The sequence below is a fragment of the Hylobates moloch genome, unplaced genomic scaffold (genome assembly GCF_009828535.3).
Source record: "Hylobates moloch isolate HMO894 unplaced genomic scaffold, HMol_V3 SCAFFOLD_1, whole genome shotgun sequence".
Classification (NCBI taxonomy): Eukaryota; Metazoa; Chordata; class Mammalia; order Primates; family Hylobatidae; genus Hylobates; species Hylobates moloch.
The window spans coordinates 188,969,319-188,985,541 of NW_026652276.1; the positions used below are offsets into that span (position 1 = coordinate 188,969,319).

Genomic DNA, 16,223 nt, shown 5'->3' on the forward strand with positions numbered 1-16,223 from the left:
GTGGGCTCAAAATTAGCAGTCTTTTACCTCAAAGACTCTCATCTATTGAGAGTAATCAAGCTGAATGTTTTACTCTTATTCTTGCTGCATTTTGCTTTCTTACATTTCAAAGCCACCTGGGGACCGGAAAAGGAACATTCAATATTTAGAGTCAGGATATCCTGGCTAGAATCCTGGTTCTGCTACACATTAGCAATGAGTTTTCGGTAAGTCATTTAAGTATTCTCCTTCTCAATTTCTTCTTCATCTGATGAAGACAAGACCTGCCGTATTGAGTTGTTATGAAGATTAAAAGTGATATTAAATGTAAAGCATAGTGCAATACACAGTAAGTGCTTAATATATGTTATAGTTTTCTTCAGTCCTCCTCTTTCCCCACTTAGTTCCCAGAAACAAATTACTGATAACAGGTCTGAAACATACCTGGTAGCCGCTGGTAAGGCAAAAGACTGAGGCTTTGACCGTGGAGTCTTGGGTACGCAGTGCTCACTCCCTCCGGGGGCATTCACCATGATCTGGGCAGTCCAGTCAGCTGCAGACTAGACAGGCATGACATTAAGGCATGTCACTGCAAGGATGCAGGAAAATATTTTGCATGTACACACATATAGCTAATGGAAAGTGCATGGACTTGAATTTGCAACCCCTAGGCCACTTGGCAAAGGGTTTTGGAGTTGAAAGAGTCTTAGAGGTTCACTCTCAGGCCCAACCCTCTGATGCCTGAATTGTGATCCAGGCAGAAAAAGCATTGTTTCTCATGGGCTCATGAGCCTGGAAAAACCTTAACTCTCCTGACAAGCCTAATCCTCAACCCCCATTTCCCAGGGAGTTGACTCATTCATCATGGCTCTGGATCACAGAACAAATAATAATAATTTGGAATCCTTTACAAAAGGAATCTATATATTGGGGAGATATTCAAATTAGCTCTATTCTGAAGCCTTACAATTTGGAAAAGCTTTTTAAAGGTGTCAGGGCCATATTCCCTCTACAGATAAATTAATCTATATATATTTTTAATGGCTTTCTTATCATATTCACTGAGCCAAAGTTCATTGAAGTTCCTTGGCTTTCATTTGTAAGTAAGAAATAGAGAATTATGTCCTATCACACATTTCAAAGCAGATCAGCTGCTCTGGGCATGTGATGCACCATGACAGCCTCCAGAGTGTGGTCCCTAGTGGGGCTTGGGAGCCTCTAAGACCACACCCCCCTCCAGCCATATCAAACAAATTTCAAAGGAGATGTTCAGTGGGTTTCAGATCCAAAGGAAGGTTAGGAACTATTGGTGTAAATCAACTATTTTTCTAATTTGGCTTCTATTCTGTTTTAGATATTTCTTAAAAGGTGGGCAGCAGGGGGTCTAGTAGTGGGAAACAAGAGGGGCAGTTTGCTTTTGGTCTTTCTCTTGTTGCAGGGTAATGCAAACAAATGCCTCTGCTGCATCACCTGTGAGTCTGAATCTCTGCACATGTGTTGGTTTATTAAATTTTTAGAAGAAAAGTACCAGGAGGGCAGGATTTGTGTTATTTTGGTTATTTTTCTTATACAAACAGTCACCACTTCCTTAAACCTGGTACTTTAAATCTATAAGTCCAACTGTAGCTTCTCTCCATGGGATACAGCATGCATGCATATGGCTCACTGTGCTGCTTCAATATCTTTAGGAAACCCTTGGGTTTATAATGCTCCCCAGATGTTCACTTTTTACAAATCCTTTTCTGATGAACCTATTCTAGCAAGGCTGAAATGGAAACAGTTCAAGAATGTATTTCGGTCAGCTTTTCACCACCGAAGTTGGAGAGTTAAAGGATACCTGGGTTTCATAGCGAATGGCAATGGTGAAGTCCACAGGAAAGGGAATGTTGTTGACAGCAAATCTCAAGCCAGCCCCAGGGAGAACCCTGGCAAATCCAGGTCCAGTCCATGTAACAGGGTTCCCAGGAACTGGCTCTCCTAAAACAACGTGAACAGCAGGACTCTGGCCAAAAGTCTCCAAGCCCTAAAATGGGAGAGGAATGTAAATAGCTTTGCCTACAGTCAAGGCCTGAAAGAGTTCAAGAAAACCAGTCCCCCACTGCACCACCCCCTGTATTTCCTGGTGTGTATATGATTCATGTGAGTCACAGATAAATTATTCTAAGCAGGATACAGTCCAGAATCCAGCTGAGAATAATGTGCTAATACTGCAGCTTTGGAACATATGTTACTGTATAGAATGATTGATTTGAAAGCAGTGTTCCGGGAAGCAACTTTAAGTACCCTTGTGCTAATGAACTGAGCAAATTCCACATTGATAACCTTGGGTTTTCTTGGATATGACTGTGGAGTTCTTCCCAAAATATGGAGGCTATTCCCATGCCCACTTTACGGATTTTGCCTAATTGGGCATGACAATGAGAAAACCCACATGGATTTATTTTCTAGATATTTCTTCCATGCAAAATGAGAAATGCTTTTCTTCTATCTGCTTGGGAGCATGTAAGTATAAAACTCCTAACATGATTAATTAGAATCCCTGATGGTCTCTATACTGGATGTCAGCCTGAGGCCATCTGGACCCTGTAGATAAAACCTCTTTAATTACTTTTGCATCTGCCTCTCCACACTCACAGCCTCCGCTCAAATTCCTCCTCTTGTTACTTTTGCCTGTGTTGCTGCAATAGTCTCTTGGTGCTGCTCTCTTCTCTCTCTCTGGTCCAATATATATCATGTACTGCTGCCAACCAAGCATCTCAAACTCTTTCTAACTGCCAACAGAATAATGTCCAAGTTACTTAGCCTGAAGTTCTAGTTGCTCTGTAATCTACCCTAAACTGCCCTTCATTTGATAAATGTTTAGTAACAATTATGTGCCAGCTCCTGAATTAGGAATGCAAAATAAATAGGACAGAGCCTCTGCCACAGAGGAGTTTAGAATCTCGCATCTGAGGCAGAAATGTAAATAAGAAATTGTACTGTCAGATTGGGTTTTAATAGACAGAGGTATATGTAAAGTCATCCATATACAATGTTTTTCAAACATTACAAAAACAAACAAACAAACCCTTGTAAGGCTGGGTGCGGTGGCTCAGGCCTGTAATCCCAGCACTTTGGGAGGCCAAGGTGGGTGGATCACGAGGTCAGGAGTTAGAGACCAGCCTGGCCAACATGGTGAAATCCCGTCTCTACTAAAAATACAAAAATTAGCTGGGAGTGGTGGTGTGCACTTGTAGTCCCAGCTACTCGGAAGGCTAAGACAGGAGAATCGCTTGAACCTGGGAGGCAGAGGTTGCAGTGAGTCGAGATCGCACCACTGCAGTCCAGCCTGGGTGACAGGGCGAGAAATAAAATAAAATACACTTGCAGTTGCAGTAGACACTGTAGGTGCCCCTCCCAGATCTCCTTTAGCTGTTTGGTGCACCCATCCTCCAGTTGCTGTGTGTGTGGCTGCTGACAGCTCACAGTTGATCCTTGCTCTGGAGGATTGCTCTTTCATATCTCCCTCCCTAACCACCCAACACAACCTCTGGGAGCTCACAGCCAATGACTGACTGATACAAGGCTGACCAGGTTGTCTCAAGGGGCAGGACAACTTTGCCTCCAGTGTATGCCCCTGAGCTCCTCTGAGGATCAATTCAAGGTTTGTTTTACCTGAGACCACGTCTCGCTCTGCTCTTTCCTTTTCTCTATCTTTTCTCCTTCACTCTCTTAAGAGTATTCCTGAAGAACATTTCTTAATAAATCACTTGCAGTTGAATCCCATCTTAGGCTCTCCTAGGGCGCCTGACTTGACATAATTAATGCCAGACAGTTTACCTAAAAGTAGATCCTAAGATGCAGTTCTGGAGGTGGATAATTTACTGTTTGGCTGGCAGTGAGGGCTGTGGTGGGTGACATGCACTGATGATCCCTGGCATGATGTAGTGATACAATTGCTAAAACTGTCACCTGTGGAGAAATGGGACAGAATACAGGCAGGGAAGGGGAGGCACTGACTTGAGCAGTATTTCTGGCACTGCGGATGCAGTGGGGTCTCAAATTTAGTCTAGTCTCAAACTCCTGGGCTCAAGTAATCCTCCCATCTCAGCCTCCCAAAGTGCTGGGATCACAAGAGCCACCATGCCTTGCCCCATATATTTTCTTATTCATGTGACTTCCCTGCGTTAGCCAACTACTTCCACTGAAAAGGATGACTAGAAGGAAAGAGAAAGACAGGACAACCCAGAGTTTCATTTCCTTTCAGTCCTTCCTTACTCATCAGTATGCTGAAGGTAGAGTGTTGGTTGAACATATAGCAGGAAGTGAAATGAAAACAGTTGACTTAGTTTTGTGCAGTGTTCTCACAGTTCTGTTAAGAATGAAATACATATGTATATATGACTACAAATTGACAATGTGGATACGAATACAAATTTTGTAATTTCAGTGATTCCATGTGTGAGTTGAAATGTTTTTATGTTTGCAGTTAAAATTGGCACTGCACTCTGCAAAGATGAATGGTACAATTCATACTAATAATTTTAAATTTTAATATATCTTTACATAGAACGACATTGAACAGCAAATAACAAAATGCTCTGACAAACTGAGAGAAAGACCATGAAAGAAAGTATAAAGCTTTATATTTTAGTACTTTCAATGGCCTTTTGTTTCCTTCTGATTTTAGAACACAAGCTCTGCATTTTTATTTTTTTTAACGTATTTTTTTTTTTTTTTTTTTGAGATGGAGTCTCACTCTGTCGCCCAGACTGGAGTGCAGGGGCGCAATCTTGGCTCACTGCAAGCCCCACCTCCTGGGTTCACGACATTCTCCTGCCTCAGCCTCCCAAGTAGCTGGGACTACAGGCACCCACCACCACTCCTGGCTAATTTTTTGTATTTTTAGTAGAGACGGGGTTTCACCATGTTAGCCAGGATGGTCTCGATCTCCTGACCTCATGATCCACCTGTCTTGGCCTCCCAAAGTGCTGGGATTACAGGCGTGAGCCACTGCGCCTGGCCCTGCATTTTTATTTTGCAATGGGCCCTGCAGGTGGGTCCGAGCATGCAATGAGTAGGTGTTGTAGGTGCTGTTGTTCTGCTGCCAGATCCCCTTTACTGGGTTAGTGCATGCAGCTGCCAGCTCCTGGGACTGTTGCTGCTATGGCTCCTGACTGACCCCTTCTCTCTTGGGCCTTGCTCTTGGCTGATGAGAGCCATCTCACCTGGAAGGTTACCTGCATCTGCCCTGGCAGTCCAGCACCAACGACTGACTGATGCAGGAACGCAACAGGCCAGCCCTGTGCCTCAGTGGGTGACAACTCTGTGGTGCAATTTATGCTTCAGAGCTTCCCTGGGGGATGAGACACCCAAAGCTAAACTTGACCCTCGACCCCATACCTGCCACTCCCTTTCTCATTTCCTAGCCTACTTCCCTCACTCCATTATAGGTTTTTCTTGACATAAGTTCCCTCAATAAAACACATGCACTTGAATCCCTGTTGTCATCTGCTTCCAGGAACCCAACCTAAGACAGTGACACTGTACACATGCACACATACACACATTTATATAAAATTGAAAAAAATTTCACAAAAATATGACTATTTTGTATTCTTCTCTTGTACTAAACTGACCCACTAAACTGGTCCCATGGCCTACTTATTAATTGGCATGGCCTGCAATTTGAAAAATTACGGCTTTATGGAACCCCAGAGATGGAAATAATTATGTCCAGATGTCAGGGTACGAAATGTCAAAGTCTGAGTTGGGCTTTAAGGGATGAGAAGAAGTTCTCCCAATCAATAACACAGATGAGGTCATTTCAAGAAAGAGAGGAGTATGTTGTGGATGCTTAAAGCAGGGTTTCTCAGAGTGCTGTCATGAACCACCCATATTAGAATCACCTTGGGGCACATGGCAAACACGCAGGTTTCTTGGCCAGCCTCAGATTCCTGGATATGGTATCTCCCCAGGGTCAGACCTGGAATCTGGATTTTAAATAAACTCCCTAGGTAACATAGACAGTAAAAATTGAGGAGCACTGAGGGAATTAGGGGAGGGGAGTAGTGACTCATTCCCCAGTCTCCTCTTTCAGATGGACTTCAGATTGAAGAGAGCCACTTCTAGCCTAGAAGTCAGAGAAGGCCTCGTGGGGCTGTAGCATAGAAATAGAAACAAGTAGGAGAAAGCAAGTCCCCACGACTGGCGCACATGATCCTGGTAGGGGGAGCAATGCCCACGAAGCCTTCTCTGAACTTCTCAGCTGGGATATTTCTCCATAATCTGAAGTCCATATCATGTTACATGCAGCTGTTTCATGACCCTTAGCTCACCCCACCACACATTAGCCATTTGTGTCCACGGCTCTTTCCCACTACAATGAGGGCAGGCTCCATGTTTAAGTTTTTCTGTTTTCTTTCATTCAGCCATTTTATTCACTTGAGAAGGTCTCTTGTGTGTAAGAGGTGCTGGGTTTGGGAACAAGACAGCCAATGTCTGCTTTCATTTGCCTCTCCAACATACACATTTGTGCATATGCACACAGAAAGGCTCAGTAAAAATCTCAGTAAAGCTAATAAATGAAGGAATGAACCAACCTACAAACAAGCCTACAGTGGCTCTGACTTTCGTGAATAACAAGGGATGGCTACAAGGTCTTCTGGACTCTTTGGAGCTTCTCTAGCCATGGGAGGCTGGGCCATGAGGAAGTGGCATCATTCTGCCACTGATACCAGCACTGACCAACTGCAACTGTCTCAAAGTCTGAGGCACAGCTACAGCACCAACCCAGGGGCCATCAGTGTGTCTTTCCTTCTCCATGTAAGAGGAGAGCCACTCCTCAGCACTTTACCTCTCCTTACTAAAATGACAAGAAATTGTGAATTCAGTGTCCAACTCTCTAACCCTTCAGAACCCAGATTTCTAGAAAGTATTTGTTTTGCAAAGAAATAAAGCTATTGATGTTTTTACCCAGAGGCTCTGATTTCTTTGGGCTTGGTTTTTCCTTTCCTCCATTTCTATTCATGAGGGTAATAAGAGCTTTTACTGAGTACATGCATGGACCAAGCACAGTTGTAAGTGCATTCATTAGCATATCATTCATTTACGGCATGTGACTGTGGCCATTCATAAATGGTTTACCTCTCACTCTGCTCATCAGCATGTAAGCTTTGCTTCTGATTTCTCTTCAGTATTATCTTTTCTTTGTCAATTATGAAATCACTTCCTTGTTGCTGGAAATACATATCACATTCCATGCAAAGCTGTTGCTAAAAATTTTTTTTTTTTTTTTTTGGGGAGACAGAGTCTCCCTCTGTCACCCAGGCTGGAGTGCAATAGCATGATCTCAGCTTACTGCAACCTCTGCCTCCTGGATTCAAGTGATTCTTGTGTCTCAGCCTCCCGAGTAGCTGGGACTACAGATGTGTGCCACCACACCCAGCTAATTTTTGTATTTTTAGTAGAGACGGGGTTTCGCCATGGTTGGCCAGGCTAGTCTCAAACTCCTGACCTCAGGTGACCTGCTCGCCTTGGCCTCTGAAAGTGCTGGGATTACAGGCATGAGCCACCATGGCTGGCCTAACATCTTAAAAAGAAATGACAGTTTAAGTACCCATCAGAAGTATTAATTATACCATGGACCAAGAGGTTCAGATTATTCCACCAATGAGCCATGGAGAAAGTTAATTGTAATTCTTCTTAGTTCTGCAGTTAGAATATTGAAACAATTCTTCATAAGATGCAGTTGAGTTTGCTTTTATTCGTATTCATAGTTTCATCTCCAATCTTTCTCTTCTCTCTGTTACCTCTTAACTTAGGTCCTTATTTGTTCCTGTCTGGACTAGTGCAGTCTGTCCAGAAATGGGCTTCACTTCTGTTAGATTAAGTTTGTAAGAACACTGAGGATGGCCTCCGTCACATTATTCTCTTGCACAGAAGGTGTACGGTGAACACATCTGACAGCAATAACTTAAGCATACCCTGAGAATGACCCTATGGTCTAAAAGGAATGTGTGTTTAGAGTTCCCAGCTAAGGAATCTGGGAGTAGCCAACCTGGAGATTCATTCCTTATCTCTGAGGAACATCTGAACCTCTGGCCCGTCCTGTGGAATACAGGCCATACAGGAGTTTGAGGACCTTTGTTTTGGGTTAAATGAAGGTTGCATGGAAGAGGTTGCTAGGGGGAGGGTACTAAGTGAAAATGCTATATAAACTACACTTTTTTTTATAGCAGTGCTCCTGTCTAGCCTGCTGCCAATGGACTCCCTGTATGTAAGTTCCCTCAGTCAACCCTATGTCTCATTCGCTGGCTCTGGGTGTCTTCTTTGGTCTCTTTGAACATGGTACAGTATCTATTGAGGTCAATAGGGGCCCAGCATGACAGAAGGCTTCAATGAGTTCTCAATGCCCAAAAAATAAAGTTTAGCCTCCTTAGCAGGAGACTATAATTTTATTTTACAATAGTTCTTCTCTATTTATACTCACTGCTGTACCTGTGACTATACCTGCCTTAGTTCTCCTCTGAACTGTTATTTATAACTTGCTCTGGCTAGACTGTCTTCTCATAAAGTCTCACTCATGGCTTGGAAATCCTAGTACACTTACTGATTCTCCTTATCATTTGTCACTGGCCCATCCTAAGCTATCTATGTAAATGTGTTAGCTGTAGTAAAAACTCCTGGAGCCAGTGACCCTAACTAATCCTTATCTATACTATCCTTAGCCTGGAGCTCAGCTTTGTGTGCAGGTTGTACAACATCTTAACGGGTTAAGAGTAAGAGTTGTGTTTGTTTTTTTGAGATATGGTCTTGCTCTGTTGCCTAGGCTAGAGTGCAGTGGTGCGACCACAGCTCACTGCAGCCTCAACCTCCCAGGCCCAAACTATCCTTCTACCTCAGCTTCCTGAGTAGCTGGGATTATAGGCATGTGCCCCCAACTATTTTTTTGTCATGTTTTTGTAGATATGGGATCTCACTATGTTGTCCAGGCTGGTCTGAAGCTCCTGGACTCAAGTGATCCTCCTGCCTTGGGTTCCCAAAGTGCTGGGGTTACAGATGTGAGCTACTGTGCCTGGCCAACAGTAAGAGTTTTGAAACCAGATGCACCTGGGTTTCAATCCAGTCTCCCCAACCCCACTATCTACTAGATGTATGACTTTGAGTGGCTTACCTAACCTCTCTAATATTTTTTCCTCATCTGGGAATTAGAGATAATAGGTTATTTGGAGAGTTAAATGAGATAATGTATGTAAAGTGCAAAGCATAGCGCATTAAATACATGGAATATTAATAATACAGCAACAGTAACAGCATAGCAAGCATATCATAAAATTTTGTTAATGAATGTGCAAATAATTAAATGTTAACCAACTTAAATCTTTTCTACTACAATTAAAGATCATACCCTCAGCAGAGAAAGAAAATTACTCATATTATTGCCCTTTAAACTTGTAATAGGTTTTACTTTCTAACTTGTTAAGAAAATTTCACCTGCCCTTTAAACCTATTCCATGTCCTGGATATTTTTCCTTAAGCCACAGAGGGAGTAGTAAGGGTTCATATCATGCATGATATAACCCCCTTCACAAATGAAATCAGCATTGTTTCAGATGCTTTACTTACAACCCCTGACTCAGAGCTGTATTGGCATACTTGATATTATTCTATTTAATTGGTAATAGGATAAACATTTGCTCAGTATGTGCCGTGTTGGGGGTGCTACATCCATCTATTTTAGATAATTATGTTTATTCTGTTTTCCAATCTAAAAAGTGAGATCTAGTTATGACCTAAACAGGAATACCCATACTTCTTTCTAAAATTGTTTTTTCAGTCACCATTATAAAGATGCAATATTCAAGGCCACGAGGAAGAACCCAGACCAGGGATTGTTTCATTTGGATTCCACCTACCACAGTTGTTACATCTAAGTAGGGACAATGAAAATCTCCTGCTATGGTCTTGATTCTAGTCAGTAAAAGAGCAAATTCCAAGCCTCCTAAGGGGCATTTTCATCCCTCCCCATCTGTCCTTACAGATAAGGAAGAGATTCCAGGAATGACTCGGTTCCTGGAACCTAGAATTAGTCCCCCTTGTTTTCTTTATCTATCCAAATCCTGTCTTTGAGATCAACTTTCACATGCTTTCTCTCCTTAAAGACTTTCACCTTGAATTACCTTTTCTTTGTCATATTCCTATTCCTATCTGGAGTCACACTCTTGAGAACCTTCTATACCTTCGTCATACATTTATTAGCAGACATCTATAAAGTTCCTACAGTGTGTCAGGCACTGTGCTAGGTGCTAGTGCAACAATGATGAATGCTATACACATCCATCTCACCCTTTTATAGTTTATAGTATCATGGGGAGATGGAGAAGTAGATGCTCAATAAATGCATTTTGTCTAATGGGTATACCTTGAAACAGCAAACATAAAGTCTGTTTCATCATAATTTGATCCATTCACATTTATGGGCCAGACCCTGTGGTAGACCTGGGATACAAAGGTGAATTAAACAGAGACTCTGCTCTCAAGAGTTTATATAGTCTGCATTTGCAGGTTATAATAAACTCTGAACTGCATCTTTGGGCAAAAGCATTCTTTTCTAGGTATCTTAACCATGATCTCAAGTACGTGCTGTGTGTGTTTACTGACGTATCATCAAACGCAGTCTATGGGGAAAGTAAATGAAATACGAACCAAAGGCGCCAGTCCTTGGAGTGGTGTGGCTTCCTCTGCCTCGTAGAGATAGAAATTCAAAGGAGCAAAGAAGTAGCCAGGGGCTGGTTCAGAGCAGCTACGGCCAGTGACATGTGGGCGGCATTCACACTGCCCATTCTTGGGTGAGCACCTGAAGAAAAAGCAATTCATCATGAAAAAATACAAAGTAGGTGAGTGTAAAATGAAGGTGTAGGGGTGCTGGGCTAATGCTCCCTGAGTTTGGAGCAATCCTTAGAATCAGTCAATCAATAGTCCTGTGGGCAGATGCAGAAAGGCCATGGGTTTAACATAACTGGTCTTGAATAGTGAATCCAGGGCCATGGAGCCCAGGCAGCCACTTTCCCCGACCCCCCACCGCCAGGTTCTGCTCTAAAATCTGGCAAAAAGGGGGCATTAGGATCTCTCTTTACAACATGGCAAAAAGCTGGTGTTTTAGGCAGGTCACGTGTATTCAAGCACCCATGCCACCAGCTTGTGGTAGGATACCCAGCAGAAGGATTGTTTACCTCACCCTTGGAAATATTTGAAGTGAAAGAAATCAATGGGCTATAGTTAATGTCTCAAGATCATAGCTTGTCATGGAATGAAATTTTTCACCTATGACTATGAGCATACCAGAATAAAACATGCTTTTATGTTTAAATAAGGCATATTGCTATAAAACTTACTCATTTGACTTACACGTTAGAATAAGCACCTCCAATATCACAGTCACAGGGAGAACACCCATGGAGATGATTTCCCAGGCCCCAGTATCCAACCTACAGAGGAAAAAAGGCTCAGCTGATTCCAGTTATGAAGATGCTGTTGCTCTGAAGTGCAATATTGAAATCACTACAATGCAATTGCCACGCATCAAATAGCCAAACAGCCTGCACCATCTCAGAGTAGCCTTCCTGGCCTATGCACTTGGCTAATGATCTCCACGGACACATCTCCCATCTCCAGGATTTGAAGTAAGGGGACAGGGCTGGGCGCGGTGGCTCCTGCCTGTAATCCCAGCATTTTGGGAGGCTGAGGCAGGTGGATCACTTGAGGCCAGGCGTCTGAGACCAGCCTGGCCAGCCATGGTGAAACCCCATCTCTACTAAAAATATAAAAATTGCCTGGGTGTGGTACATGCCTGTAGTCCCAGCTACTTGGGAGGCTGAGGCAGGAGAATCGCTTGAACCTGGGAGGCGGAGGCCACAGTGGGCTGAGATCGTGCCGCTGCACTCCAGCCTGGGCGACAGAGCAAGAGCAAGACTCCGTCTCAAAAAAAAAAAAAAAAAAAATGAAGGGGACAGGAAGGTTGTCCATGTAATGTGTCAAGTGGAAAAGCAATGGGAGCCTTACAATTCCTTTAATATCATCAGTTTATGCTCAAGCTGGGTTATATAAGTCCTATCGGAATAGAACTTCTTCTGCCAGCCTGTGTGTAACTGCCTTTATTTTTCCCACCCCACAGACGGAGTCTTGTTCTTTTGCCCACACTGGAGTGCAGTGGTACGATCCTGGCCAAGCTCCGCCTCCCAGGTGGAAGCAATTCTCCTGCCTCAGCCTCCTGAGTAGCTGGGATTATAGGCGCCTGCCACCATGCTCTGCTGATCTTTGTATTTTTAGTAGAGACAGGGTTTCACCGTGTTAGCCAGGCTGGTCTTGAACTCCCGACCTCTGATCCATCTACCTCGGCCTCCCAAAGTGCTGGGATTATAGGCATGAGCCAGCAGGCTCGGCCGTGTAACTGCTTTTAAAAAAACTGATAGGTTCCCTTACCACAACAATCCCTGGGAATTTTACCCATACAATACTGAAATACTTGGAGGCAGAGAAATCATTCAAGCTAATTTTGAGATATTACATGAATATCACGCTTTAGCATAGGCATTTATCAATCAGTTGTTTTGGCGTAATAACGTGAATCCATGTGAGAGAGTCAACTCTGTTGTTCCAGACTTTTTCCATCATTGCAACATCTTGACCGTTGTTCAAAATAAACAGCTGGTGAGATACAAATAACTATTTTCAAAGTGTTATAATATTTAGTATAAAATGCTAAAAAAAATTCTCCTCCCACAAATCTCAATTGAACATGCTCCGATGAAACTTAATTTTAGTAGGTATGAAATTCTCTTTGGAAATGGTCTTGTTAAGCATCCATATTTTTTGTATCTTGGTATAATTTTATGCATGATTTTACTCAAAAAGATGTTTTTAGATATTAAACATTGATGTCTTTGGACACAATGCGACAAAGGACTTAATGTTTTTCCCCAAACCAAAACTTCAGTGTAAGAAAAAAAAATGATGTGATAGGAACTGCTTCCCACAGGATGTGGTTGTGAAAACTTCCTCTAGGACAGGGAATGCTGCCATGCTGGCCACCTCAGGGCAGATCCAGGGCACCATCAGAGAGATGTGGGTATGGAGAACCTAGTGGGTGCATGGGCTCAGCCACGATGGACAGTTCCCCCATGGGGGGTCCCTGTTCAGTTATTTTACTTGCTTGCCCTGCAAGCAAAAGTGAGTTTGTACTGCACGCGTAGCAGTTAACCAGCCAGTGAAAAAAGTCAGCCTGAGCCTAAGCTTCGTCTGGAATTACATGATTTGGTCGATCACATAATTTCAGGATTTGTTGATCCTGTAACTAACTGTGCTCCTTATTTTGTGTTACACACTTATGGTCATGGAGATTGGCATGGCTGACCTTTCTCTTTAAGGCACAGTTTTCAGATTTTCTGACTTGTCTTCCAGAATCCCTTCTTCATATTTCCTTCCTTGCTTCTTTCTCCCAACCCCTCTGCCCCATCCTGTTTTCAGTAAAATGACTTAAAATATGAGCACAAAACCGTGTCCTCATAGGCATATGTTTCTTATTCCTCAGCTACATTTCTTCAGACACATCGAGGTCACTGTTCTTTTATTAGGTTAAGATTTTGTGTTTTTTTTTTCTTTCTAAAATGTCGTGGTGAGCTGCCAAGATTGGAGAACAAAGAAAAGAGTTGGGTTTGAACTCCCCAATTGCATCATGCATTTCTTATGGAGTGAATATGTTTTATTTTACTAATTTTAGATGATACATGCTTGTATGTTTAGTAGAGTCTGTGAAAAATCCAAGAGTTTATTTCCCACAGGAATCTAAAATACATTAAACCTAAGTTTGTTTTTTATAAGACCTTATCCAAAACATTTTTAGGAAGGGAGTGGTAGGGATGATAAGGGGATTGTGTACAAGGGATAGAAGAAAGTTCTGGTGGCCCAAAACATGGGCAGATAAATGTTCTTCTATTCTACCACTTGGCATTTTCAGGAAAACAGTGGATAAACGTAATAACATCTGTGCCTGGGTCAGTTTAGTCCAGTCCAGTGGTGTGCTGGTAAATGTTTAACAGGCAGCTCAATGCAGGGGTGAGGGGAGGCTGATAGGTAGTGTTTGCTGATTTCTGTAGTGTAAACACTCATACCACTGGAGTATTAAAACACAATAGGACAAGAAAGAGAATAGCAAAACCAAGTCTTACCTAGGCAATGGCAATAGAAATCTGCATCACTATATAAAAGGAAAACTATAGGCAAATACATACAGTGCATTCTTCGCAGTGTGCTCCGGTGACGTATGACAGGCACAAGCATTGGCCTGTATCCACATCACAGGTCAAGAATGGCAGACTTCCAAGGGGGTTACAGTCGCAGGCTGAAAGCACAGCATACACAATTATTCTCATTCTTAATTCCTCTGCTCTTGCGAGTGTACTTAATAGTTCACACAAAGCAAGAAGCGTAACTGCAAGAACACAGAGAAGCCTGCCCTGCCAGGTTTATTGTGTGCCTGGCTGTGTGATTATTGTATTGCATATAACCTCACAGAGGAAATCCTGTGTCAGATACTTCCAGAGCCTTATGTAGTTTTACTGGATGGCAATTAGGAGGAGGAGACAAGTAGGTGTAGCTAGTTGTACATGCTGCAGTACTGGCACAGTAACCCTAAGTGATGCTGACCAGGCTGGTGACTCAGAGGCAGGAGTTTCTGGGAATCATGGTTATTACTGGTGGCTCCTTCTCTGGCAGATGCATCTGGAATCCCGCTCTCTCTTCTCTCCTTTAGTACTTGGTTACTTTTTCTCTTAATTCCCCCCTCCTTCTTCTACTCTACCCGTAGACATTTCTGAGCCCTGCATATGTTGCAAAGGCTAAGAAGACATGCTACCAGAGCAAGGAATACGCTTGCAGCAAATACCAATGTTCATGGAAATAACCCAAATGTCCCATTGACTAATGAATGGATAAATAAAAGTGGCACCTCTGTACAATAGTATGTTATTCAGCAATAAAAAATAAAGACCGATGTAATCTGCAATATGGATAAAACTTGAAAACATTACTAACTATACCATCTTAACCATTTTAAGCAGGCAGTTCAATTGTGTTAAGTACATTAATATCGTTGCATAAACAAGCTCCAGAATGCTTTTCATCCTACAAAACTAAAACTCTATGCCCTTTATGTAATAACTCCCCACTCCTTCTCCGCTCTAAGCCCTAGCAACCACCGTGCTGCTTTCTGTCTGATTTTGACTACTCTGGGTACCTCATATAAGTGGAATTATATAGTCTTTGTCTTTTTGTGACTGTCTTCTTTTACTTTGCATAATGTTCTTAAGGATCATCCATGTTGATGGATGTGTCAGAATTTTTTTTCGTTTTTAAGGAAGAATAAGATTGCATTGTATGTAAATACCACATTTTGTTTATCCACTCACCCATCAGTGGATACTTGGGTTACTTCCACCTTTTGGCTAGTGTTGCTATGAACATGGAAATACAAATATCCCTTCAAAGCTCTGCTTTCAATTATTTTGGGTATATACCCAGAAAAGGGGTTTCTTTTGTAGGGGGATGAAAACGTTATAAAATTGATTGTGGTGATGATTACATAACTTCCAATGTACTAAAAATTATTGAATTGTTTACAGGGTGAATTGTATGGTATGTAAATTATATTCAAGAAAGCTGTTATGGGCTGGGCACAGTGGCTTATGCCTAGAATCCCAGCACTTTGGGAAGGTGAGGTGGAAGGATTGCTTGGGATCAGGAGTTCAAGACCAGCCTAGGCAATATAGTGAGATTCCGTCTCTTAAAAAAAAAAATTAGATGGCTGTGGTGGCACATGCTTGTAGTTCTAGCTACTTGGATGCTGAGGTGAGAAAGTTGCTTGAGTCCAGGAGTTTAAGGCTGCAGTGAGCTATGATTGTGCCACTGTAAGCCAGTCTTGATGACAAAAACAAGACTCTCTCTCAAAAAAAAAAAAAAAAAAATTAAAGCTGGTATATACCCACACACACCAAAATAATGTTCAGCCTGTTCTTGGAGGACATCAGTTTAGTCAGAGAGTCAGAGAAACATGTGGAATGCTGAAAGGTATGATGGGAAATTGGTTTGACTATATAATTCATTATCATGACATTTAATTTTGCCATCAAACCCAAGAAGAGCATCTTATTACAGAAAGATTCAGCCCAATGTTCTCTAAACACGCAAATAATCCGCAGTTCCTTATA

The 16,223-nt window shown here is 42.4% G+C and overlaps 1 protein-coding gene across 1 annotated transcript in view; it reads right to left on the minus strand.

Moving 5' to 3' along the window:
- LAMB4 (laminin subunit beta 4) overlaps positions 1–16,223 on the minus strand; it is a 112,468-nt gene that overhangs the window by 59,984 nt on the left and 36,261 nt on the right. Inside the window, exons 13-17 of the mRNA XM_032753495.2 lie at positions 14,250–14,359; positions 11,368–11,447; positions 10,666–10,816; positions 1,817–2,002; positions 424–539 (exon numbers count right to left, since the gene is read on the minus strand). Coding sequence (XP_032609386.1) covers positions 424–539; positions 1,817–2,002; positions 10,666–10,816; positions 11,368–11,447; positions 14,250–14,359 — 643 coding nt within the window. The remainder of the gene's footprint in view (positions 1–423; positions 540–1,816; positions 2,003–10,665; positions 10,817–11,367; positions 11,448–14,249; positions 14,360–16,223) is intronic.